Raw genomic sequence first — 26,013 nt, forward strand, 5'->3', positions numbered from 1 at the left:
GAAAGTGTATAGAAAGAGATGAGAGGTTGAAGAAAAGGGAAAGGTAATGAAAGTGTATAGAAAGAGATGAGAGGTTGAAGAAAAGGGAAAGGTAATGAAAGTGTATAGAAAGAGATGAGAGGTTGAAGAAAAGGGAAAGGTAATGAAAGTGTATAGAAAGAGATGAGAGGTTGAAGAAAAGGGAAAGGTAATGAAAGTGTATAGAAAGAGATGAGAGGTTGAAGAAAAGGGAAAGGTAATGAAAGTGTATAGAAAGAGATGAGAGGTTGAAGAAAAGGGAAAGGTAATGAAAGTGTATAAAAAGAGAGGAGAGAGAAGTGTAATAAAAAAGAAAAGATGGTTAATATAACAAGAATGTATTGAGAACATTCAAGCACACTTTTTTTTGTTGAACGACCAATTGCAGCATCCCTTGTTTGATGGAATTGTATTTCTTTTTTATTTAACTAGGCAAGTCAGTTAAGAACAAATTCTTATTTTACAATGGCGGCTTACAGTGTTGTCCAAACCCGGACAACACTGGGCTAATTGTGTGCCGCCCAATCACGGCCAGATGTGATGCAGCCTGGATTCAATCCAGGTACTGCAGTGCCGCCTCTTGCTCTGAGCTGCAGTGTCTTAGACCACTGTGCCACTTGGGAGCCCAGTATGTTTACCAAGGTTCTTAACCTTGTATGTTAGGATAGTAAATCTGTGTGGGAGTGGTTATGTACGCCAGGTCTAAATATGGATTTTGACTGTTTATTAATGAAGCAGTGATGGTCACTGGATGGTGATTTGTTTTTATTCAAAAAACGTTTGGTTTCTAGTCTGTTAATGGAACCACTATAACCTCATATCAACACTTCCATATACCACATTCCATTTCTGTAAAAGGATAGTCAGTACAACTTTAAGATGTAACAATTTTGGGAAATAGACTACTCCGTTTCATAAACTGTCAAGAAAATGTTGTGCCTGTAAATTCATTTTTACTGTTTTCAGAATTCAAGTCTCTTCTGGTAACTTTATTATTGCTACCAGTGGATCTAATGTTCAAGCTCACATTTGTATTAATATCCACATGGCAGTCAGACAGATTCACAGGTACAGTATGACATCAATACAACCATTAAAACAAACACGTAATTTAAAAACAACAACTGAAAATCCATGACAATTTATGTACGTTTAAGACGTTTCACAAGAGGTGCTAAACTTGTAAACATTTGTGTACATACACAATCTTAAAATGAGCTTTTCACTATTCTGTTCAATTAATTATATCATTGAAGTGTATACAATTCTCTGTGCCTATGCAGTTGGACCCAAAGATGAGTCTCCTCTAATGGGGTGACGTTCCTCTGTGTTCTTCTGCATGACATAGTACTTCTTAGCCACAGGGTACTTGATGCACTACAATAGGATCAAATAGACAACTTTATTTGTAGCCGGGGTGAGCACTCACACTCAAAATAAAGATTCTCACAGAAGTTTCAATATTCATATCAATATTTGGATTCCACCAGAGGAGGCTGGTGGGATGAGCTATAGGAGGAAGGGATCATTGTAACGGAATAACGGAATAAATGGAACAGAGTCAAACATGTGGTTTCCATTTTTGAAGCGTTTGCGTTCCATTTAAGCCGTTACAATGAGCCTGTCCCTCTATAGCTCCTCCCACCAGCCTTCCACAGTGTGTATTACACATTGTGTTACCTTCCACAGCAGAAAGCCGAGCAGAGCCAGAAGTAGCAGTCCTACCATTACAGAGAGGAAGATGACCCACCAGGCGACCTTAGCCCAGATGGCAGCCTTCCTCTCAGGGAACACTGTCAGCCTCACCTGCAAACACACCATCAAACTGAAGGTGCTTTACAGTATTTAGTTGAGACAGCAAACACTCCATCATGCCATCAAAATGAAGGTACTTTACAGTATTTAGCTGAGACAACAAACACCATCAAGCCATCAAACTGAAGGTACTTTACAGTATTTAGCTGAGTCGATGAACACATGACATTCTTGAAAAGAGACACAGAAGTACTGGTGAGAGTGTATGTATTCTGCACAGTGTGAGAAGGTGTGTGTGGTTAAATGGGCAGTGGTAATTACATCAGCTACATTGATCTGTGATTCCAGATTAGTAGACCAATTTCAACCAAACCAAAAAACAACATCAATTTAGATTACAGGATTAGTCACTAAGTATGGAAAGCAATTCCATACAGATATGTATGAAAAAGTATGCTACAAAACAACCAGAAAGTAAATAATAATAGTTGAAAACTATTTCAACTCTAAAGAACAATACTGTAGTCCTCTGAAGATAGATCAGGTATCCTTCAGTGGCAGGGAAAAATAGTAAATGTAAACTTCTTAACTTAAACACATAGGCCATCATTATATTTCTAAGCTGACGTGTGGAATTGTTTTAAGATGGTCATACTATGGATCATTTAGCTATTTGAACACATAGGCCATCATTATATTTCTAAATAAACAAGCATAAGCATGTTTGTACCTGGGTTCCAGATTTCTCAGTCTTCCTAAGCCCAATATTCTCTGCAGAGTCTGTCAAGCTGAGAGTGGCATCCAGCACAATGTCCAGGTAGTTTAATGAACTGTAGTCCTATGATGGGGATACGCAGAGAACAAAGAAACTGCACTGAAACTGGACGACACAATGTCTATGCAACAGAATTAGGTGTTATGTACATGAAGAACCTGTAGTAACAAACATAAGGGAAATTGGCACCTCAAGGAAAGTACTGTTCCAAAGGCGAGCTTGAAGAAACACCACTGCAGTACTGTCCAAACCCAGCAGAGGGCACCGTATCTCTACACATTTCAACTCGTCTGAGCATGTCTGCAAGAAAGTGAGCGGGGTTCAAAAAATAAAGTCTCTCCACTCAGCAATGAGTTGGCAAAAACAAAACAAAAAATGAATTGTTTAGAATCTAAGATGGGGCGGGGGGGGGGGGGGGGGGGGGTGATAAGCTGACATATGGTATTGTTTTAAGATGGACCCCTTTAGGTATCAAGTATTCCGATTTTTTTATTTGATAAAATATTTACTACTAAACACCCTAGAAGCGCATTAAAAAACAAATTCATGAATGGAAAAAAGGACAGTTAAAAAAGAAATCACAAGAAGCAAGGTTTTGAACTGTTTGTCCTAAATCTAGGAAATATTTAAAAAATCTGGAAATATATATTTTTACACATTCTACACCTTTTTTGGGGTAGGCAAGAAGCTACCTTCGGACATAGTAGTTTGGGGGTGGGGGTGCTGTGATTTTTCATAATTTTTGTTGTTGTTGCCTGCCTAACAAACTTCTATATTGGTTCGGTAATCCTATTGGTCTGCTAATACAGGACTAGTAAAGGCCCAGTGTACTACTTTTGTGAAAAAATGGAAACTAAATGTATTTGAGTAACTTGAGTCTGATAATTATCTGTACAAAACAGTTCATCTGATAATACTTGTGGAAAATAAAAAAAACTTGCTTGATACACGCTTTCCAGTTCATTGAAATACTTTGCGAATGCAACTTTTTTCTATGTGGAAACTGAAATGGTCTATTCAATCCTTTTACTAGACACTCTTAGCTAGAGCAACTTACAGTAGTGAGTGCATACATTTTCATACTGGTCACCCTTGGGATTCAAACCCACAACTCTAGGATTACAAACACCATGCTCTATCACCTGAGCCACATCACAAACCACTTGATGTTTCAATGTACTCAATTACTGTATTGTAAATTGTTTTTCTTCATGGTGATGGAAAGTCTACATGTACAAACCTAGTAGATGACCAACCTACAGTATGTACAACACAGTAATGTACATTTACATTAAGTGGTTTGTAAGGATGGTTAATTAACACTGAAACAAAAAGTGGTTGTTTTCCATGTTATTTGATCAATAAAAATATTACATCTGATGTGGATGTTTTGGATCTTTTCCCATAACTTTGCATCTTCTGATGTAAATGTTTGAGGCTAGGTTTTTGTTCTTTCTGGAGTTCATTAGAATGACAATCACAGAGAAAGTTACAGGGAAACAACTCTCACAATTCCATCTATTTAATCCTGCAAGACACTGTTCTTAGGTGTACAACTATCTTCTTTTTTTATATACCAAAGTGGAGATGCTACAGAGCTACAGATGTCTATACCGGTCCGTTAATAAAAGACCAGTAAAGGCCCAATGCACTACTTTTGTAAAAAATAAAAATAATAATACATATATACAGTATATATGTGCTGCAGCACCCTCAGCACCCCTACTTCCTGTGGCTATGCCTTCATACTTAAATGTCTTTTTTAAACCGGTACCGGTTATCTTCAGAAAGTTCCGTGACACTTGTGTTGGTCGGAGAGCAAAAGGGAGAACTCCATTGTGTTCACGAGAGCCTCAGCGGTCCATAGATTGATCACATTAGTGTGTAGCCCAAACTGTTTGGCAGCTACAGACAGAAGTTGGTTGATCGAACTGAACCAACTTCAGACGAGTCTCCTGACGCTTGTGGGGGTCGTAGAGCAAAACGGAGAACACCATCAGGCTCGTGAGATTCTCCCCTTTCCATAATAGTTTGTATGTCAAACCGTTTGGATGCTACATACGTTTTTATGAGAATACCGATTTTCAGGATGTCTCATGGTCTGACAAACACCGCTCTAACTTTGCCACCTTTCACCGCAGATGCAGAAGTGTGACACTGGCAGATGCTGTGGATTGAGACGTATCCTATGCAAAAAACAGATGTCTCTATCTCTTAAATTGTTGGATTTTGATGGGGATTTTCTTTGTTATGCAACTTAGATTGACACACCGGTGCGTCAATTGACTCGAGTGAGTTAAACACATGATAGTTGCTTCAAATGAATGTTCTCTTACCAGAGTTTTGTATTTTCTTTTCTTTGACAGGAAGGAGAATCCATCCTCAGATGAGAACGCTTCCTGATGAGCATCTCGTCTTTTTCTTGAAATATCACGAGAGCCCTAGAGTTAAATATCATAATTAGGAAGATGTGCATTAACTACATCTACAACAGACAAAATAGGCAACTTACGCCAATTGTGTGAATGATAATGCATATAAATCATTGGTTACTACACCACTCGCAAAAAAGAGCACTTGTGAAAGAGATTCACTCAAGATCCAGTAACCTATCGATATTACCTCAGAATGGATGCTCAGAAGAATTTACCTTTATATGTTGGACAGGACTGATCTCCTTTAGCGGAGAGCAGGGAACGTTCTGTATGCCTTCACTGTGGATCTGCACCAGGTACAGCAGCCATTTCCCCACTGTGTTCTCCTTGGGCCAGTAGATATTCAGCGACGCATTGGCAAAGGATTTCAGTGGCCTGCCCAAATTCCATATCTGTTCAAGTTGACAAATAGATGTATTTAATAAGCATATATTTCGGGGGAACATTTTATACGCCCAGTGCAGAGCAGTGTACAAAGGCATATGGAATTTCGATAATCACCAGGGAACAATAGAATTTTGAACCACAAATCAATGAGGTCACCCTGAATTCATACTCCACAAGGGTTCCAATATCGTCCTCTGATTTCATGGCGCTCTCTCCCTTTACAGCTCCTCCAAAGCTGACCTGGGAGGGCCTGGCCAGTCTGAGAACAAACACATCTCATAAACCTTAATTCCTTCACCACATTAAGGTTTGCGTCCCAAATGACACTCTATTCCCTATGTAATGCACTACTTTTGATAAGGTCCCATAGTGCTCTGGTCAAAAATAGTGAACTAAATATTGAATAGGTTGTCATTTGTGACAAAAACTATATTTTCATTACAGGAGCTCTTCAAATATGTTAGCTAAAAGGGTGGGTTTTTATTTTACCAGGCAAGTCAGTCAAGAACAAATTCTTATTTTCAATGACTGCCTGTTCAGGGGTAGAGTGACAGATTTGTACCTTGTCAGCTCGGGGGTTTGAACTTGCAACCTTCCGGTTACTAGTCCAACGCTCTAATCACTAGGCTACCCTGCCGCCCCAATAAGCAACAGCAGAACAAATACAGCAGCAGCAACAGCAGAACAAATACCATGTCTGTACACCCACCCAAATACTTGTAGGTGCAGCTCAAAAACTACTTTGGCCTTTGCTTCACTTGCTTGTATCTTCTGCACACTTGTCCTGCAACCAAAAGACTACTCTGTTAGAATAATCTGTGTGTGACTGGTGTAGAGCATACAAAAGAGACACACTCAAATGTTACATTTATTACCCAGAGCTAATGGGTCCTCTAACAAACATTTATGTGCACTGTTATACTTACGTTTCAAGCTGCAAGGTAACATTTACATCAGTTGTGCTCAGAGAGATGCGGGAAGTGGACAATATTACATAGAAAGTAACCTAAGGGACACAAATGTCTCTTACTTACAATGGACAACTATTCAATTGTGGTATCATAGAAAAAATAAATGTCTTAGACATACACAACATGACTACTCACTTCAGCATCTCTTTTGAATGGGTTTCCCAGTTCACAGTCTGTCAGTGTACCATTGTCATTGGGGTTGCACTTCACTAGTACTTCCTGTAGGGTCAACATATCCAATCAGGGAGCCAGACTTTTGAGTCATATGATAGCAGCTGATAATTTAATGAAACTATAGGCAGTGATGTAAAAACATACACTACATGACCAAAAGTATGTGGACCCTGCTTGTCGAACATCTCATTCCAATATCATGGGCATTAATATGGAGTTGGTCCAAACTTTGCTGCTATAACAGCCCACTCTTCTGGGAAGGCTTTCCACTAGATGTTGGAACATTGCTGCGGAGACTTGCTCCATTCAGCCACAAGAACATGAATGAGGTCGGGCACTGATGTTTGGCGATTAGGCCTGGCTCACAGTCGGCATTCCAATTCATCCCCAAGGTGTTCGATGGGGTTGAGGTCAGGGATCTGTGCAGGCCAGTCAAGTTCTTCCACACCGATCTCAACAAACCATTTATGTGTGCTTCGTGCATGGGGGCATTGTCATGCTGAAACAGGAAAGGGCCTTCCCCAAACTGTTGCCACAAAGTTAGAAGCACAGAATCATCTAGAATGTCATTGTATTCTGTGGCGTTAAGATTTCCCTTCACTGGAACTAAGGGGTCTAGCCCGAACCATGAAAAACAGCCGAAGACCATTAGTCTTCCACCAAACTTTACAGTTGGCAGGTAGCATTCTCTTGGCATCTGCCAAACCCAGATTCGTCCATCAGACTACCAGATGGTGAAGCGTGATTCACCTCTCCAGATAATACGTTTCCAGTGCTCCAAATTCATGGTGATCTTAGACTTGTGCGCAGCTGTTTGGCTATTGAAACCGATTTCATGAAACTGCCGACAATCAGTTATTATGCTGACGATGCTTCCAGAGGAAGTTTTCAACTTGGTAGTGAGTGTTGCAAGAGACGACAGACGATTTTTACGCACTGCGCCCTTCAGCACTCGCCAATCCCGTTCTGACAGCTTGTGTGGCCTATCGCTTCGCGGCCGAGCTGTTGTTGCTCCTAGACGTTTCCACATCACAATAACAACACTTACGGTTGACAGGGGCAGTTCTAGCAGGGCAGAAATTGGACCTGTAAGCAACGGGTGTGGCTGAAATAGCCAAATCCAGTAATTTGAAGTGGTGTCCATTTTATTTACCTATTTACCCTGGAACAATTATGGTATTGGTGATGTTTAACTTCAGAAATCAAGAAGATGGATGGTCATATTTTCATTGATTTTACAGTATCCTGAATAGAATCATGGCTAATTAACATTATTTGAACTCCTAAGGCCAGTATACTGTACAGTGATTTTACCAAAAATGTATGGAACGGCGAAGGCCAGTGACTTACTGAAATGTGGTTGAAGTATAATGATGAGAATGAAAGAGAGTCAGGGAGTTTGATGATCAGATGACTCTGATGGGCATCATCACCCCCCCTATTGGTCACATTGACCTCCAAAGCTATGTCCTCATCGCCAGCAGAGATTACTGGAATACCTCTTTCACTAGAAAGACATGAGCCTTATCATTACCAAAGCACTACATTGACAACAGCCATGTTGAGCAGAGGAGGCTGGTTGGCGGAGATAGGAGGACATGCTTATTGCAATGACTGGAATGGAAAGGTATCAAACACATGGAAACTCTTTGTTTGATATCTTTCCATATATTCTAACCCAGTCTTTACAAATAGCATGTCCTCCTATATCTCCACCCACCAGCCACCACTGCATTACAGGGTTCATGTAACCGAATACATAATAAGTTGAATGTAGTCAAGAGGGACTTCTGGGTAAAATTCTAATCACACATATAGTTTCTACCTGGGCAGTGGGGTGAATACATCTTGACGCGGTAGTTTTGGTCTGGAACAGAACCTGTACTGTAGCTCCAAGTTACTTTGACAAATGTTATCACTCCCACAACCTTTATTTATGAAGATAACCTGAAAAAATTGAATTTAGTTCTTAAGACTCACAATAACTGTTTCATAACTACTAGGCTTATATCTCCACACACACACACACACACAGACACACACACACACACACACACACACACACACACACACACACACACACACACACACACACACACACACACACACACCCACGCACGCACGCACGCACGACGCACGCACGCACGGAAGTGCACACGCACGCAAACGCACACACACACACACACACACACACACACACACACACACACACACATAGGCACACACACACACGTTTACCTCTGAGGTGGCTGTACTCTGCTCATAGAGGCTGAGTATTGGAGTAAGTGCAGGCAGGGGACTCTTGCTTTCTGTCTTACTGTCATTCAGTAAGGACACAGAGACAGAGATTGGGATGCTGTGCAGTCTGTCCTTGATATCACCCTTGAACAGATGGAGAGAAATGGTACTGTATTTTCATGATCGAGGAAATAGTGGCTTTATAAACAAAGTTTGATTTCTTCATGAACCACTGAATTAAGACTAGTTGTGACGAGATGGAAAAATGCAGAGTCACTACCAATAGCTTGAGTTGGGTCTCAGTGCACTTCTCTTTGCCCTGCCCTGCTAGCTCCAGGACTCCCTGGGACTGAAAAAGAAACTGCATCCTGGAGGAACGCCTCTGTTTCCTCGTCTCAGCGTCAGCCTCGAAGGCATAGTTGACAGCTATAGGAAGAGAATGCATTGCATAAGTTCCGGAAGCACAGTGTACATAAAGCGTCAAGAGTACAGTGTCCATATTAGGACAGCCTCAATCTCAGCAGTACCAGGGCATGGTCATTTAGGAGGATGAAGGTAATGCACTTACTCAGTCTGGGGTTGTAGGATGGCGGCTGTGCTGTGTAGGTAAAGCATGCCCGTGCCTTGAATGTACTATGCAAATGTAGACAATAATATGTTGGGTTTCATTACGGCAGTGTTTTGATATATTTGTTTATATGTTGTTTCTTGAAAGTCTTACCATTTGTGTTTGTCACAGTGCTCTGCCGCCATATTGATTGTACTTGGGGTGATTTGTAAGTCCTCTCTGATATTGACTACTGGCCTTGCCCTGTAAGCAAATCCAAGTAAATAAAAATGACCAGTGGACACCACCAAGTTCAAAACTTGATGATGAGTAGAATATACTTGAATCAGGTGTGTTGAAACTAAAGGATATACTATAAATCCTATGTGTTCTCTCAGGACTAAGATTGAGGAACACTGATATGATGTCATCAAGGCAAAGTTACCTGTAGACAAATATGGAATCTGAGAGTGATCCAACAGCCAAGTCAGGGTAATGATTGCCATCCATGTCTATTTTGCCAGTCAGAGAAAATCCAAATCGTCTTACATTATACGATTCTGCTGTTATAATCTATAATGACAAGAGATACTGTTTGTGACAAAATGTAGTTTGTGTTCAACATTCTTCAAACTTTCTTGAGAGATTGGGGTGGCCATCACTCAGATGCAGGCGTTCCAGTTTAATGTAAAGGCTCCCACCTGTGCTGTCTTTTTGTGGATTCCACCTGAGGAACCACAGTAAAGGTACACTCGCCCTACACCATCATAGGGAGCCCCCACAGCAATATCTGTCAAGTAAAAAATAAAGTTAAGGTCTGAATTTATGAGGGAGATGGGTCGCTAAGATGTTCCCAAAGCCGAGAGAAAGGTTTAAGTTAAAGTAATGAAGAAACCTCAGCCAACCTTCATAACCGTCCTGATTGACGTCTCCAATGTTCTCAACTGCGAGACCGAACATGGAGTCTTTGTTCCCATCCAGACGGACAGGCTCAATCTTCTCCCACTGTCTTCCCCTGTTGTTGATGTAGATGTACACTGCCCCTCCGACCTCCCCTTCTTTTAAGAAAAACTCGGGTGCCCCCACAGCAAGGTCGTCCCACCTGGAATCCCCAAAATACCCGACCAACAGAATTACATACAATACATACTACCGCTGGTTCTCCCACATTAAAGGTCCAATGCAGATGTTTTTATGTCAATATCAAATCATTGATATTGTCAAGTATTCATACCCCTTGACTTATTCCACATTTTGCTCTCTTATTGATTAAATATTTTTCTCACCCATCTACTCACAATACTCCATAATTTACGTACGTATTCACACCCCTGAGTCAATACTTTGTAGATGTACCTTTGGCAGGAATTACAGCTGTGAGTCTTTCTGGGTAAGTCTCTAAGAGCTTTGCACACCTGAACTGTACAATATTTGAACATCCTTTTTAAAAATTCTTCAAGCACTGTCAAGTTGGTTGATGATCACTGCTAACATCCATTCTCATATCTTTCCATGGATTTTCAAGCCGATTTAAGTCAAACTGTAACTAGGCAACTCAAGAACGTTCAATGTCATCTTGGTAAGCAACTTCAGTGTATATTTGACCTTATGTTTAGGTTATTGTCCTGCTGAAAGGAGAATTGGTCTCCCAGTGTCTGTTGGAAAGCAGACCAAACCAGGTTTTCCTCTTGGATTTTGCCTGTGCATAGCTCTATTCTGTTTCTTTTTATCCTTATAAACTCACTAGGCATGGCCGATGACAAGCATACCCATAACATGTAGGCCGTCATTGTAAATAAGAATTTGTTCTTATCTGACTTGCCTAGTTAAATAAAGGAGAAATAAAACAAATTTAAAACATGATGCAGCCACTGGTACTCAGTGATGTTTTATTTGCCCTAAACATAAGACTTTGTATCCAGAACATAGAAGTAATTTCTTATTTTTGCAGTTTTAATTTAGTGCCTTCTTGCAAACAGGATGCACTTTTTGAATATTTTTATTCAGTACAACAGGGATCAACAACTAGGTTCAGCCTCGGGCCAATTTTTTCTTGACGGATGGTCGGTCGGGAGGCTGGAACAGGCCTGATCGGCAAGTAGCCTAGTGGTTAAGAGCATTGGGCCAGTAATCGAAAGGTCACTGGTTTGAATCCCCAAGCCGACTAGGTGAAAAATCTGTAGATGTGCCCTTGAGCAAGGCAATTAACCCTAATTTCTAAAGTATGTTCCTCTGGATAAGAGTGTTTACTAAAATGTAAACATCACTAGCACAGTGAGGCTGCTGCCTACATACAGACCTGTAATCATCTGCCACTTTAATAAATGGAACACTAATCACTTTAATAATGTTTACATATCTTGCATTACTCATCTCAAATGTATATACTGTATTCTATACTGTCTATTGCATCTTAGCCTATGCCGCTCTCACATTGCTCATCCATATATTTGTATATTCTTATTCCATTCCTTACTTAGATTTGTGTGTATTGTTGTGGAACTGTTAGATTACTTGTTAGATACTGCTGCACTGTCGGAACTAGAGCACAAGCCTTTTGCTACACGCACAATAACATCTGCTAACCATGTGTATGTGACCAATAATTTGATTTGATTCAATTTAGATTTTTTAAAAATTGTCACTGACCTCCACACAATAACCCATTATGTCAAAGTGGAATTATATATTTTTTTAAATGAAAAGCTGAAATGTCTTGAGTCAATAAGTATTCAACCACTTTGTTATACATTTGCTTAACAAATCACATAATAGGGTTTAACATAATTTTTGAATGACAGCTAGATAACCCCACACATACAATTATCTCTAAGGTCCCTCAGTCGAGCAGTGAATTTCAAACACAAATTCAACCACAAAGACAGGGAGGTTTTCCAATGGCTCACAAAGGGCACCTATTGGTAAAAAAACAGATATTGAATAGCCATTTGAGCCTAGTGAAGTTATTAATTAAACTTTGGATGGTGTATCAATACAACCAGTCACTACAAAGACACAGGCGTCCCTCCTAACTCAGTTGCCGGAACAGAATGAAACCGCTCAGGGACTTCACCATAAGGCCAAGGGTGACTTTAAAACAGTTCCAGAGTTTAATGTCTGTGATAGGAGACAACTGAGGATGAATCAACAACATTGTAGTTAGTCCACAATACTAACCTGAATGACAGAGTGAAAAGAACGAAGCCTTTACAGCAGGGTACCCCAACTGGTTTTTTTTTGTTGTTTAAAAATGCATCTACACATACATATATATATCTACACACATATACACCCCGATGAGACCCTCTCCGGGATACCGTCTTCTGGGCTCCTGGTCTTGCTGTATCCTGTCGGGCACAAAAACTGAACTCCATCCTTTTAGCTCAGGCACCGTCTACAACTATTCTGAAGTTACCTTTCTCCCCCCCGTCCCTTCTCTTGCATACTGCCCTTCTGGCAGCTTTATGGGACTCACACAGCTGGTGAGCCCTTGATTACCCACCAACCACAATCAGCCCCAATTAGTCCTGGCCGGATCCGCCATTTTGGAGTCAACAAAGTTAGAAACAACACCATAAATATTTACTTACCTTTGGTGATCTTCATCAGAAGGCACTCCCAGGAATCCCAGGTCGACAATAAATGACTGCTTTGTTCCATAAAGTCTGTCATTTATTTCCAAATAGCCACTTGTTGTTAGAGTGTTCAGCCCAGTAATCCATGAGGCGCATGAGGCGCATGTATGAAATCAATCTTTAGGACGTTTTTAACATAAAACATCAATAATGTTCCAACTGGAGAATTCCTTTGTCTTCAGAAAAGCACTGGAACAAGACGTAACTCTGTCGGGAGCGCGCGTCATGAGACCAAGGCACTCTGCCAGACCACTGACTCAAAGAGGTCTCATGAGCCCCTCCTTTACAGTAGAATCCTCATTCAAGTTTCTAAAGACGGTTGACATCTAGTGGAAGCCGTAGGAAGTGCAACTTTATCCATATCTCAATGTGTATTCGGTAGGCCAAGCTTTGAAAAACTACAAACCTCAGATGTCCCACTTCCTGGTTGGATTTTCTCAGATTTTTACCTGCCATATGAGTTCTGTTATACTCACAGACATCATTCAAACAGTTTTAGAAACTTCAGAGTGTTTTCTATCCAATACTAATAATAATATGCATATATTAGCATCTGGGAAAGAGTAGGAGGCAGTTCACTCTGGGCACGCTATTCATCCAAAAGTGAAAATGCTGCCCCCTATCGTAAAATAGTTAAAGTAGAATTATTAAAGTGACTAGTGATCCATTTATTAAATTGGCCAATGATTTCAAGTCTGTATGTAGGCAGTAGCCTCACTGTGTTAGTGATGGCTGTTTAACAGTCTGTTGGCCTTGGGATAGTAGCTATTTTTCAGTCTCTTTAACAGCAAACTGGGATAGGGAGAGATTGAATATGTCCGTAAACACACCAGCCAGCTGGTCTACGCATGCTTTGAGGATGCGGCTAGGGATGCCGCCTGGGCCGACAGCCTTGCGAGGGTTAACACATTTAAATGTCTTACTCAGGTTGGCCACGGAGAAGGAGAGCCCACAGTCCTTGGTAGCGGGTCGTGTCAGTGGCACTTTAAAATCCTCAAAGTGGGCAAAGATTGTATTTAGTTTGTCCAGAAGAATTTTAAATTCAGGCCTTTGTACACAACACAATGTGGAAAAGTGAAAGGTTGTGAGTACTTTCTGAAGGCACTGTAAGTATCTTACTGTGATTGTTTTCAATTAAAATGGGTTAAAAGAAACAAAAATAGCTTCTTAGCAAAGAACAATTTCTCAAGCAAGAATTTTGCTCTGTCTGTCTGGGTGTGGTCTGATTGGGGAAGGAATTCTGAAAACTATCAACCAATTTACCCCCTGGTGATGTCAGGTGAGGCCAAAACTCCATCCCAAGAAAACAGCCTGAAATTTCAGGTTGTCTTTTCAAACAGTTCTTACACTAAAAGGGCATTATCATAATTTTCGCAATATTATTCCAATCTCATAGTGAGGAAAATATTGTGTATAAAACACAGAAAAATCAACATTTTGACTGTACAGGGCCTTTAACAAGACCTACTGTATACAAAGCGTGCATCACAATAATATTGCTTCTCTTCTGAAATGTGCATTTGGTCACTTACTCCCACAAATCTTAAAGACATGCTCCGGAACTGGCGAATGTTTAGTATTTTTTAAACCTCCTGCTTTGGGCTGGATGTGTCCATGTGTAGTTCATACATGGATAGTGTATGTGGAAAATTACTATCACCTCAATTAACCACGAACTCCCTAGTTTGAAAGAAACTGTTTTTCTGGAAGCTGTGCTGCACCATTTCCCCACACATGGGACAGCCCCCTAGCAATTCTAGCCATTGAGCTTCAGCCCCTCACCATTTGAGTGACAGCTAGCAAGATGCACAAACAGCAGAGCGAGAGAGAGAGAGAGCAATGATGTGGTGCACATCATTGCTGATATGTGACTTAGTAGGCAATTTTCAGGGGACCACTTAGGGACCACTACTTTCAGAACTATGTACCGGAGAATCTATTTAAAGCATTGAATTGGTGGAGGCACGGCTAGTGAGAGTTTCCACCATATTTCGTATACCAGTAATTTCCTTTCAAATCATTGAAAGGAAGTGAACAATGCGCATTTCGGGAGGAAGGGGAGATAATTGTGACAAAGCTACTGGCTGAAATCTGTACCCATCAGCGTTGAGGTCCACCACGGCTATGTCGTAGCCAAAGGAGGAGGCCAGGCCTGGGCCTTTAAGGATGTTTTCCACAGATAGACTTCTTTCAGCCAATGGGTCTCTCTTCAGAAATGCCACCTCCCCACTGAAACCGCCTCGTGGTGCCCCAGACACTATAGTCAGCTGGCCCTTCTTGGTGAGGGCCATTCCAGAGTCGATTGAGAACCCTGGAATAAAGACAGCAATTACTCAATGTTAGCAACTGCAGTGCTACCACGATGAACAGGGGGTCCCGTTCTGCTCAGTTGTTAGAGCATGGTGCTTGCAACACCTGGGTTGTGGGTTTGATTCCCACGGGGAACCAGTATGAAAATGGATGCACTCACTACTGTAAGTCGCTCTGGATAAGAAAAGAGTCTGCTAAATTACTAAAATATAAATTGTGCACAAGGGTCCAAGTCTATGGGAAAGGGAGATGTAATTCACAAAATGTGTAAATAAATAGTATGAATCAATGCGAACCATGCCATTCTTTACATTTTTAAGAGAGTAAAGCATCCTCACTGCATCACTTACACCAACAGTATAAAAAAACGAACAAAAGTATTGATGAAATTTACCACAAAACCAAGCACTTCTGTGTTTTCCTTTCACTGTGATGTGATTGAATAGAGGATGAAGAAAGCTCTATCCCATCTAAACTGACCTAGATAACTGTTGTTAAGGAGAGGGATGAGGTCACGGTCAAGTCTGTCCACATCCCCAGTTTCACAGGGCTCTTCATTTGACACTTCAAGGTTGTCTAGGGACTCCATTCTCACAATTCCTGTGACAGGCAGATGGAGAATAATGTGAATAATTGACCCTTGGGAATAAATTAAGTTGTTTTGAATAAAGTAATAAAATGCTGTGGACACCAGGGTCTTTAAACAGGCATAAATCCGAGGTAAAAATTAAAAGAAATAATCTATAATAGAGACTGTCAAAATGATTCAACCTGTCGGGGCTTTTCAAGACAAAACTAGGTCTGATCTCAGTATATTTATATGATACAGTATATGAATACCATGTCTTATACATATCAGATACATATCATAATTCAGTGCATCATATTTTTACATTAACAAGATGAAACCCATTCTAAAAGTATCTCCCAATTCAAAACATGTACCTTTCCACTGGTAAGCTCCGGGGCCCCCAAACAGCAGAGATGTGTTGTCCTTGGCGAAGGCGGCAGAATGACCTTGTTGACAGTATCCGAACCAATCAGGATTCTTAGGCTTATCCTTGATGTGTTTTCTGTCATCACAGATCACCCTCCTCCAGATTCTATGGGCATCACTCTTGTGGAGATCTTCCCCCAGGATATAGCACTGACCGAATACGAGGTTAGGGGTGTCAGGATTGGTGCTCCACTCCTGGTATCGATGTGCGCAGGTCTGTGGTGGGGAGAATGATAGAAATTCTCTCAGACGTAAGGAATTCTAAGTCATAAACAAAGGGGTTTGATTTATAATGAAAATGTGCTCTTTTGCTAACTTCACTGAAACCCTGAAATGTTGTCCTTTCCGAGTCAATTAAATTCCTTGAATTAAAAACAAAACAAAAAACAATATAAGTTCATTACAAAACAAACCAAACAAACCAAAAAACAATATTAGTTTATCATTGTCAACAAATGGCAATTCAAAGATTAAAGTACACAATATTTACAATACCATAACGCTTTGACCAGGGCCTTGGCTTGTCACTCGTACACCCATCCATTGGTCTTTGACATCCTTGCTTTTAACAAACTCTGGGGAACATTTGTTTTCAAACACAAAAGTTAGCGTTCACGCACATTAATGTTAAATACACATTAATAAAATCACACATATTTTCTTAACAGCAATCAAACACACAAAAACCTATTACACGTGAGTGTAAGCAAACAAACCATCATTGTCAAGCTTGACACGCTCACAGCTCTTAGAATCAGTGGTGAGCTCACACTGGTAGATTCCTCCCGTAACTTCAATTTTGGTAAATGACTTGGCACGTGGTGCTCCAACCAGCAATCTAGGAAAAAATAAATCAGACTGTTGTAAATTGATGTAAAACTCACATGCATCTCTACAATAAAATATTCAAACTAAAAACAACTTTGTCACTGCTGGTCTGAGTTGTATCAATCAACCAATCAATCAATGTTATTTTATAAAACCATTTTTACATCAGCAGTTGTCACAGTGCTTTACAGTTATCCTAGACCCCAAAGAGCAAGCAAAGCAGACGTGAAAACAGAGAGGCCAGGAAAAACTCCCTAAAAGGAAGGAACTGAGGATGAAACTTAGAGAGGAACCAGGCTCAGAGAGGTGGCCCATTCTCTTCTGGTTGTACCGGCTAGAGATTAAGAGTAGCCATTAAGGCTAGTTCGTTTCTCAGTTCATATTGTGTACTTATATAAGACAGATGGGTAATCAGACAGGATAGAGGACACACAAATAAGTTTATATATGACAAGCAAGATCAGATAATAGTATGTATGAACACTGTTAATCATTTCTTATAAGAGAAACTCACAGTTTCTTATTGACAGGATTCAGTTGATGGTGCAGTGCCAGGGAGAATCCAAACAGGCTTCCTGGATCACCATTTTTCCTCAGAACATGCTTTGTGTCCGTGTCCAGATTGAAAGCTAAGATGTGAAATGGTAGACAGGACAAAAGAAACCACTGTTCCAGTAAGAGGCCCCACCATTGAATTGTCATGTTGGTGTTGTTGGTACAACTCTCTGTTCTAGCTAACCCAATAGCTTCTTCTGTGGTGTCCTCGTGTTGTGAAGCAGAATGGGAAGGAAACACTACAGAAATGGGATGTGACTCGGCACTGGCTGCAGTATACAGTGTTGACAGACAGGGTGTGGTTCAAGGGGAATTTAGCTCAAAGAACTCAAGCATTTCACATGTTTATTGTTTGATTGCTTTTGTTAATATTTACCTTGTTCCATTCTAAGGATATGAGGAACTTCACACCCTTGGATCAAAAATCTGGTTGGTGTGTTCACAGCGGCAAACCAGTGATACTGTACTGTACGGTGTTGATCACTTGATGATACTAAATGGAAAACTGTGCAAGACCATGAGAAATGGCTAAAAGGAGAACTTGTACAATATGTAACTGCTCACTGTCATGATCACTGTCGTGATAACAGCTGTTATTTGTCTAAAGTAGTGAAACTTCATCTTGACAGTAGATGTGTTTTTTTTGTTATTCAATGAGTAAGGAATAATTCAAAGCACATGTTACATTGTAAGACATAACAGAGTGGTGTAACATGAACATGGTCACATTTCTGTCAACGACATTACAATTGATACAGCATCAGGAAGGAACATTTTACATGATGATGTTGTCACGTTAGTAATAAGGATCAGACCAAGGCGCAGCGTTGTAAACGTACATTCTTATTTACAGTGCCTTGCAAAAGTATTCGGCCCCCTTGAACTTTGCGACCATTTGCCACATTTCAGGCTTCAAACATAAAGATATAAAACTGTATTTTTTGATGAAGAATCAACAACAAGTGGGACATAATCATGAAGTGGAACGACATTTATTGGATATTTCAAACTTTTTTAACAAATCAAAAACTGAAAAATTGGGCGTGCAAAATTATTCAGCCCCTTTACTTTCAGTGCAGCAAACTCTCTCCAGAAGTTCAGTGAGGATCTCTGAATGATCCAATGTTGACCTAAATGACTAATGATGATAAATCCAATCCACCTGTGTGTAATCAAGTCTCCGTATAAATGCACCTGCACTGTGATAGTCTCAGAGGTCCGTTAAAAGCGCAGAGAGCATCATGAAGAACAAGGAACACACCAGGCAGGTCCGAGATACTGTTGTGAAGAAGTTTAAAGCCAGATTTGGATACAAAAAGATTTCCCAAGCTTTAAACATCCCAAGGAGCACTGTGCAAGCGATAATATTGAAATGGAAGGAGTATCAGACCACTGCAAATCTACCAAGACCTGGCCGTCCCTCTAAACTTTCAGCTCATACAGGGAGAAGACTGATCAGAGATGCAGCCAAGAGGCCCATGATCACTCTGGATGAACTGCAGAGATCTACAGCTGAGGTGGGAGACTCTGTCCATAGGACAACAATCAGTCGTATATTGCACAAATCTGGCCTTTATGGAAGAGTGGCAAGAAGAAAGCCATTTCTTAAAGATATCCATAAAAAGTGTCGTTTAAAGTTTGCCACAAGCCACCTGGGAGACACACCAAACATGTGGAAGAAAGTGCTCTGGTCAGATGAAACCAAAATTGAACTTTTTGGCAACAATGCAAAACGTTATGTTTGGCGTAAAAGCAACAGAGCTGAACACACCATCCCCACTGTCAAACATGGTGGTGGCAGCATCATGGTTTGGGACTGCATTTCTTCAGCAGGGACAGGGAAGATGGTTAAAATTGATGGGAAGATGGATGGAGCCAAATACAGGACCATTCTGGAAGAAAACCTGATGGAGTCTGCAAAAGACCTGAGACTGGGACGGAGATTTGTCTTCCAACAAGACAATGATCCAAAACATAAAGCAACATCTACAATGGAATGGTTCAAAAATAAACATATGCAGGTGTTAGAATGGCCAGTCAAAGTCCAGACCTGAATCCAATCGAGAATCTGTGGAAAGAACTGAAAACTGCTGTTCACAAATGCTCTCCATCCAACCTCACTGAGCTCGAGCTGTTTTGCAAGGAGGAATGGGAAAAAATTTCAGTCTCTCGATGTGCAAAACTGATAGACATACCCCAAGCGACTTACAGCTGTAATTGCAGCAAAAGGTGGCGCTACAAAGTATTAACTTAAGGGGACTGAATAATTTTGCACGCCCAATTTTTCAGTTTTTGATTTGTTAAAAAAGTTTGAAATATCCAATAAATGTCGTTCCACTTCATGATTGTGTCCCACTTGTTTATTCTTCACAAAAAAATACAGTTTTATATCTTTATGTTTGAAGCCTGAAATGTGGCAAAAGGTCGCAAAGTTCAAGGGGGCCGAATACTTTCGCAAGGCACTGTATTTAAAGAATGAACACTGAACAAAATAACAAACCGTGAAGCTATACAAACGAGTGCTGACAGGCAACTACACATAGACAAGATCCCACCAACACCAAAGGGAAATGGATACCTAAATATGATCCCCAATCAGAGACAACGATAAACAGCTGCCTCTGATTGGGAACCACATCAGGCCACCATAGACATACAAATCACCTAGACCTGCAAACACCTTGACATACAAAAATCCCTAGACAATACAAAAACTAGCGTACCCACCCTAGTCACGCCCTGACCTAACCAAAATATAAAGAAAACAGAGATATCGTAGGTCAGGGCGTGACAGATGTAGTCTTTCACCAGATGCCGCTGTTTCACCAGTTTAGAACATAACTATCTTACCAGTCTCACAGTCAAAGCGTAGGTCAATGTGATAAATCTTATAATTATGAACCACATCGATGTTCTCTCTCAGTTGTAATCTATTCATACTGCTAATATGCTGTAGTCTATTGGTCATGGTTTATGCAACCAATTTTATTTATCTTGTTAGCCTTCACTGTTGTATCTCATTAAATAATTAAATCATCAAAAATGCATTCTGTTTTAGCAATCAGCTGGAAAAGTAGTGAGAGGCTTGACCCCTCAAAATTGTAATAAATTGAAACTTGAAAAGAAAGGTACAAGTGCATCCAGTTAACCATATTCTTCATGCATATTGCACTTTGTGCATGCAACTGAAATTACTATGTTTGCCTAAACTGTACTCATTATTGTCAAAACTAGTGGTAGAGTGGACTACTGGGGAGAATCAATCTCACTCTTCAGCCAATACCTTGTGGTCAAATATATCCTATTGTTTGAGAATAACAGCAAGCGTATTGAGGTATATTGAAGTTCTTATTCCTAATAGGGAGAAGTACATGGTGAAAAGGGTGAGGGGGTCACATTCAGGGGAATAAGACCAAGAGGTTCCATCTGTGTTTGGCTAGAATAAGGAGGGAGGGCTTCCAGAACGAGAGGGCTGTGACATTTTCCACTGTGGTCTTTAGCCATCCACAATGAAACCAACAAACACAAAACATGTCCAGAGACAAACAATGATGCCTGGAAACTTGAACATCAGTGTGGTTTTGGTGTTAGAGGTGTGAATTCTAGAGGCTACTCTTCCTATAACAGACTCACTCTCACACCAGGTGCACTGTGGGTGGAAAATATCATAGAGACATTCTCACATGAGGTTGAGACCAGTTAACAAACAATTATGTGCCATTGTATATCATTTGCTGGATTTATATTTTGTTGAGAGCTCCACATGATGCTGACTGTACTTGTGTGTTTCTATGAGGCAAAACACAACTGCATATCATTCACATATTCTGCAGAGTAGCAGCAAGACTTTTGGAACTTATTGGGGGATTTATTGGGGCTCAACAAAGACATTCAGGTTCACCCACTGGGTCAGTTCAACGAGTAGTTTTGATTTACATTTGGTTGAGCTGTCAACGAACTGTGAATTCAACGTGAAATCAACAACAAATGTCACCATCATGATCCTCATCCTCATAATCATCAATATCACCATGATCATCTAAAAAGCCTCTGCTCTCTGTGCTTCAATCTTTTCTACCTGAAGATGAACGACAAGCCAGAAATAATTGAAGACATCAAAAATCCTGTATGTTATAACACTATCCAACAATAATTGAATAGGGTTACATTTTGGACGCACAAAGGACTGGCACTTTGAAAAGAGTTTTGTTGTACAGGGATACAATACATCCGGTAAGTCATAGAAACAGCTCTGTCTGAAAATAGGTCACATCAACGTGGTGAGTCTCAGAGAGTTACTGATTAACCAAATCACACTCCCTTAGCAGACATGTCATCCTGGCCAAGCAGCTGAAGCTGAGTGGGGCTTTTCAGTGTTCAGTGTTTCTGTAGCAGCCTCCCTGTGTACATGTTCAATACTTAGGCCAAGCACACTGCAGACATCAGTTGAAAGCACATCTTGAGTGTAAGACATGTCATGACAATGTCATAAACATCAACGAACATGTATGTATAGGAACCTCATGACCAGTTTTTCATATGTTGCATTGAACACTGCATTAACAACATGTTTTAGATGGACTCCTAGAGGACTTTTACTAACTGTCAGTAAAAGTATGCCTTCATGAAAAAACATACTTACATTAGATCAAGACTTGTTGAGGGTAAATGTTAGACATGTATTAAGTGAGAACAAGGCTCACTCCAAGCTTTATTCAATGTCTGTGAAGCTGGCCCTACAACTCTCAAGTTAACAAGTTTGCTAAAATTAGCTTGTTTGTCAAAGTCTCTCACAGCCATAACATAGCTGTGCATCTTGTGGCTACACACACAGGCAGCGAAGACAGGTCTGTAGTGAGTAAACAGAGGTCTGTCCAAAGTGCAGAGATGGCCCACCACAACCTACGCCTACGAGCTAAACCACTGTGAACCGGCTCACCACTTGACAAGCGTGGGCGTGCAAAACATGCCAGCAACACTGCTGCAAAACAAAAGAGCAAAAGTATATTGAAATGGCCAGCAAGGTTAGACTCATATTGACTGGTCCTCATGACTGTTGATGCACATATGCATGCACGCACAGACACACATATGCTGGTATACACACATTCGTACAAATGCAAACATTATTTTATTTAGATAAATAACAAAGAAAATGTTACAAAGCCCTACAGATCATTACAGATGCTTGGTCATACAGTCCACATGAGTCATGTTCATGTTCTCTTCTGTACAGAGTTGGGGAGTAACTGATTATATGTCAAAACGGGTAAATGTAATCAGTTATGTTACAACCAAAAATATTGTAATCAGATTACAGATACTTTTAAAAACAATATGATCACTTCTTGGATTACTTTAAAATTCATAAATATTCAGATGCTTGCGAAAAATTAATTACACCTTTCTGTTTTCTCAATGACATTCAATTCAGCATTGAAAAAAGTTAACGTGTTCCAACTGAGCGAGTCTGACCACAAGTCAGAGACCAATATGATGACACACTAAGTGCGTTTGATGGATCCGTTTTGTCTTCTTCTCAAAGCCTCCTAAAGGGGAAAGTAATCCAAAGGTGACGGAAAGTAATCCGATTAAATGACTGAGATTAGAAATGTAATTAGAAAATATTTAATTAGTTGTCTTCCTCAAATGAAGGGGATGATGACGAAATCTTTGCAAGAGGGAGGGAATCTGATTTCATTGATCCTCAACTCGCAGCACAGTCATTGCATACAGGGTAAGTGTTGTTCACCGTGAGTTAGCCTGACCCCGAGCAAGTTAGTTGTGAAGGATTCGTTGCGTTAGAAATTTTCCTGGATGAAAGGTGAGCAATTGCATTTGACTGGCTATCCTGAGATGAACTCAGAGTTGACCAAAGTTACCTCGCTAACTCCTCAAACCTGCTTTGTAGGATACCCCTCAGTGATGGTGTGACCCCTTTGCTACTGTTTAAACTGCATATTTACACTTGAAACAAAACATACAACCTTGGAACATGCTTGACACGCACACATGCTTACACACAAACACACAGGTCTACACACCAACAGCAAACATACAGGGACACCCACATGCATGATCAGTCTCACTCATATCAATGTGTACCTACTTACACAAAAATACCAGCACATGGGTACACACACAGAGAGACACTTATTTCCATCCTGCATACTCCATCACTTGCTCCCATACTGTCACACCATGATCGGTTTCACCAGTCTTTGTGATTATCTCCACCTCTCTCCAGGTGTCGCCCATCTTCCCCATTATCCCCTGTGTATTTATACCTGTGTTCACGGTTTCTCTGTTGCCAGTTAGTTTTGTTTCGTCAAGCCTACCAGCGTTTTTCTCTCTTTTCCTATCTCTCGATTTGTTCCTGTTTTCTAGTTTTTTTAGGGCTACTCTAGTCATATATGAACTAACTATAGTCATATAGGGACTAACTATAGTCATATAGGGACTAACTATAGTCATATAGGGACTAACTCTAATCGTATAGGGATAACTACAGTCGTATAGGGCTAACTACAGTCGTATAGGGCTAACTATAGTCGTATAGGGTTAAATATTGTCGTATAGGGCTAACTATAGTCATATAGGGACTAACTCTAATCATATAGGGATAACTACAGTCGTATAGGGCTAACTACAGTCGTATAGGGCTAACTATAGTCGTATAGGGTTAAATATTGTCGTATAGGGCTAACTATAGTCATACAGGGCTAAGTCTAGTCATATAGGTCTAACTATAGTCATATATGGCTAATTATAGTCATACAGTGCTAACTCTAGTCATATAGGGCTAACTCTAGTCACATAGGGCTAACGCTAGTCACATAGGGCTTACTCTAGTCATATAGGGCTAACTCTAGTCATATAGGGCTAATGCTAGTCACATAGGGCTTACTCTAATCATATAGGGCTACCTATAGTCATATAGGACTAACTATAGTCATATAGGACTAACTATAGTCATATAGGACTAACTATAGGGTGGTGCATAATTGGCCCATCATCGTTGGGGTTAGGGTTTGGCCAGGGTAGACCGTCATTGTAAAAAATTATTTGTTCTGACTTTCCTAGTTAAACAAAGGTTAAATAAAAAAAGAATACAAAAATTATTATTAGGTCTGCTGATCTCTAGAGGGGAGGTTAAACAGACCTGGGTAATAGATCTGATGGTCTTTAGTGGGGAGGTCAAATAGGCCTGGGTAATAGATCTGATGGTCTTTAGTGAGGAGGTCAAACAGGCCTGGGTAATAGATCTGATGGTCTTTAGTGGGGAGGTCAAATAGGCCTGGGTAATAGATCTGATGGTCTTTAGTGAGGAGGTCAAACAGGCCTGGGTAATAGATCTGATGGTCTTTAGTGAGGAGGTCAAACAGGCCTGGGTAATAGATCTGATGGACTAGTGTGAAGGTCAAACAGGCCTGGGTAATATCTGATGGTCTTTAGTGGGGAGGTCAAGCAGGCCTGGGTAATAGATCTGCTGCTCTTAAACGTCATATCAAATAGCAGTGTTTTTTTACTTATTTATATCAGGGTTATGTTGGCACATTACTTAATAAAGAACCTAACTTTAATGAAAGGAGTGCTGTAAATGTTTGAATAACACCTTCTCAAATGTGCAGGCTCAGGGTGGAGGGTATGTCTTGTCAATGCACATGTGTCTGGCTGTTCTTTTAAGTGCGACCTCAACTGCAGGTCAGTCATCCTGTGTGGGTCTCACTCTCTCACTCGGTCGAGTGGAAAATTACAGGGTGATTATCGTCACACACAAAGCTGGTCACTAACAGCAGCCCCTTACCTCTACAAATGAACATTGTGCAAAGCTGCCATCATGTCAAAGGGTGGCCACTTTGAAGAATCTCAAATATAAAATATATTTTGATTTGTTTAACACCTTTTTGGTAACTACGTGATTCCATATGTGTTATTTCATAGTTTTGATGTCTTCACTACTATTCTACAATGTATAAAATAGTAAAAATAAAGAAAATCCTTGGAATGAGTAGGTGTGTCCAAATTTTTGACTGGTACTGTATATACAGGACATACGGTAACAACTAGTTAATGTATACACAGGACATATGGTACCACCTAGTTATATACAGGGCATACTACCACAGGAGGTTGGTGGCAACTTCATTGTGGACGACGGGCTCGTGGTAATGGCTGAGGTAGAATGACTGGAATGGTATCAAATACATCAAACACATGGTTCCAGGTATTCCATGGGTTTGATGCCATTCCACTCACTCCGTTCCAGCCATTATTATTAGCCATCCTCCCCTCAGCAGCCTCCTGTGGAAACACTGCATGTGATGTTGTCTTTGTGGCCTCAGATACAAACTCTTTATTTAAACAACTTTTTCACATTTTAATCAA

At 40.4% G+C, this 26,013-nt stretch overlaps 1 protein-coding gene across 4 annotated transcripts; it reads right to left on the minus strand.

Annotated features, from left to right (window-relative positions):
- Positions 1-768: 768 nt before the first annotated feature.
- Positions 769-17,917, minus strand: LOC110489023 (integrin alpha-6). 4 transcript variants are annotated; one of them, XM_021561569.2, is made up of 25 exons: positions 17,585-17,917; positions 16,959-17,080; positions 16,738-16,817; positions 16,191-16,458; positions 15,726-15,845; positions 15,033-15,246; positions 10,206-10,402; positions 10,002-10,090; positions 9,746-9,873; positions 9,475-9,564; positions 9,322-9,386; positions 9,034-9,179; positions 8,754-8,897; positions 8,341-8,462; positions 7,866-8,022; positions 6,477-6,560; positions 6,297-6,376; positions 6,080-6,154; positions 5,485-5,629; positions 5,199-5,375; positions 4,885-4,989; positions 2,738-2,848; positions 2,504-2,611; positions 1,699-1,824; positions 769-1,395 (listed from the first exon to the last, which is right to left on the minus strand). In XM_021561569.2, exons 1-25 carry the CDS (start codon positions 17,770-17,772, stop codon positions 1,294-1,296), a joined length of 3,243 nt encoding a protein of 1,080 aa, XP_021417244.2. In that variant the 5' UTR covers positions 17,773-17,917; the 3' UTR covers positions 769-1,293. The 4 variants fall into 4 exon arrangements, with proteins under 4 accessions (XP_021417244.2, XP_021417245.2, XP_036799075.1 ...); XM_021561570.2 differs by having other exon boundaries at positions 5,527-5,629; positions 17,585-17,916; XM_036943180.1 differs by lacking the exon at positions 17,585-17,917 and adding an exon at positions 17,235-17,439.
- Positions 17,918-26,013: the final 8,096 nt, after the last annotated feature.

The sequence above is a fragment of the Oncorhynchus mykiss genome, chromosome 14 (assembly GCF_013265735.2).
Source record: "Oncorhynchus mykiss isolate Arlee chromosome 14, USDA_OmykA_1.1, whole genome shotgun sequence".
Lineage (NCBI taxonomy): Eukaryota > Metazoa > Chordata > Actinopteri > Salmoniformes > Salmonidae > Oncorhynchus > Oncorhynchus mykiss.

Excerpts from the sequence above, each read along its gene's own strand:
- LOC110489023 (XM_021561569.2), bottom strand. The coding sequence starts at position 17,772 with ATGACAATTCAATGGTGGGGCCTCTTACTGGAACAGTGGTTTCTTTTG. Across the intron at positions 16,459-16,737 it reads GCCCTGGTCAAAGCGTTATG|ACCTGCGCACATCGATACCA; the intron begins GTATTGTAAATA and ends TCCCCACCACAG. Across the intron at positions 9,565-9,745 it reads GATTCCATATTTGTCTACAG|GGCAAGGCCAGTAGTCAATA; the intron begins GTAACTTTGCCT and ends ATTTGCTTACAG.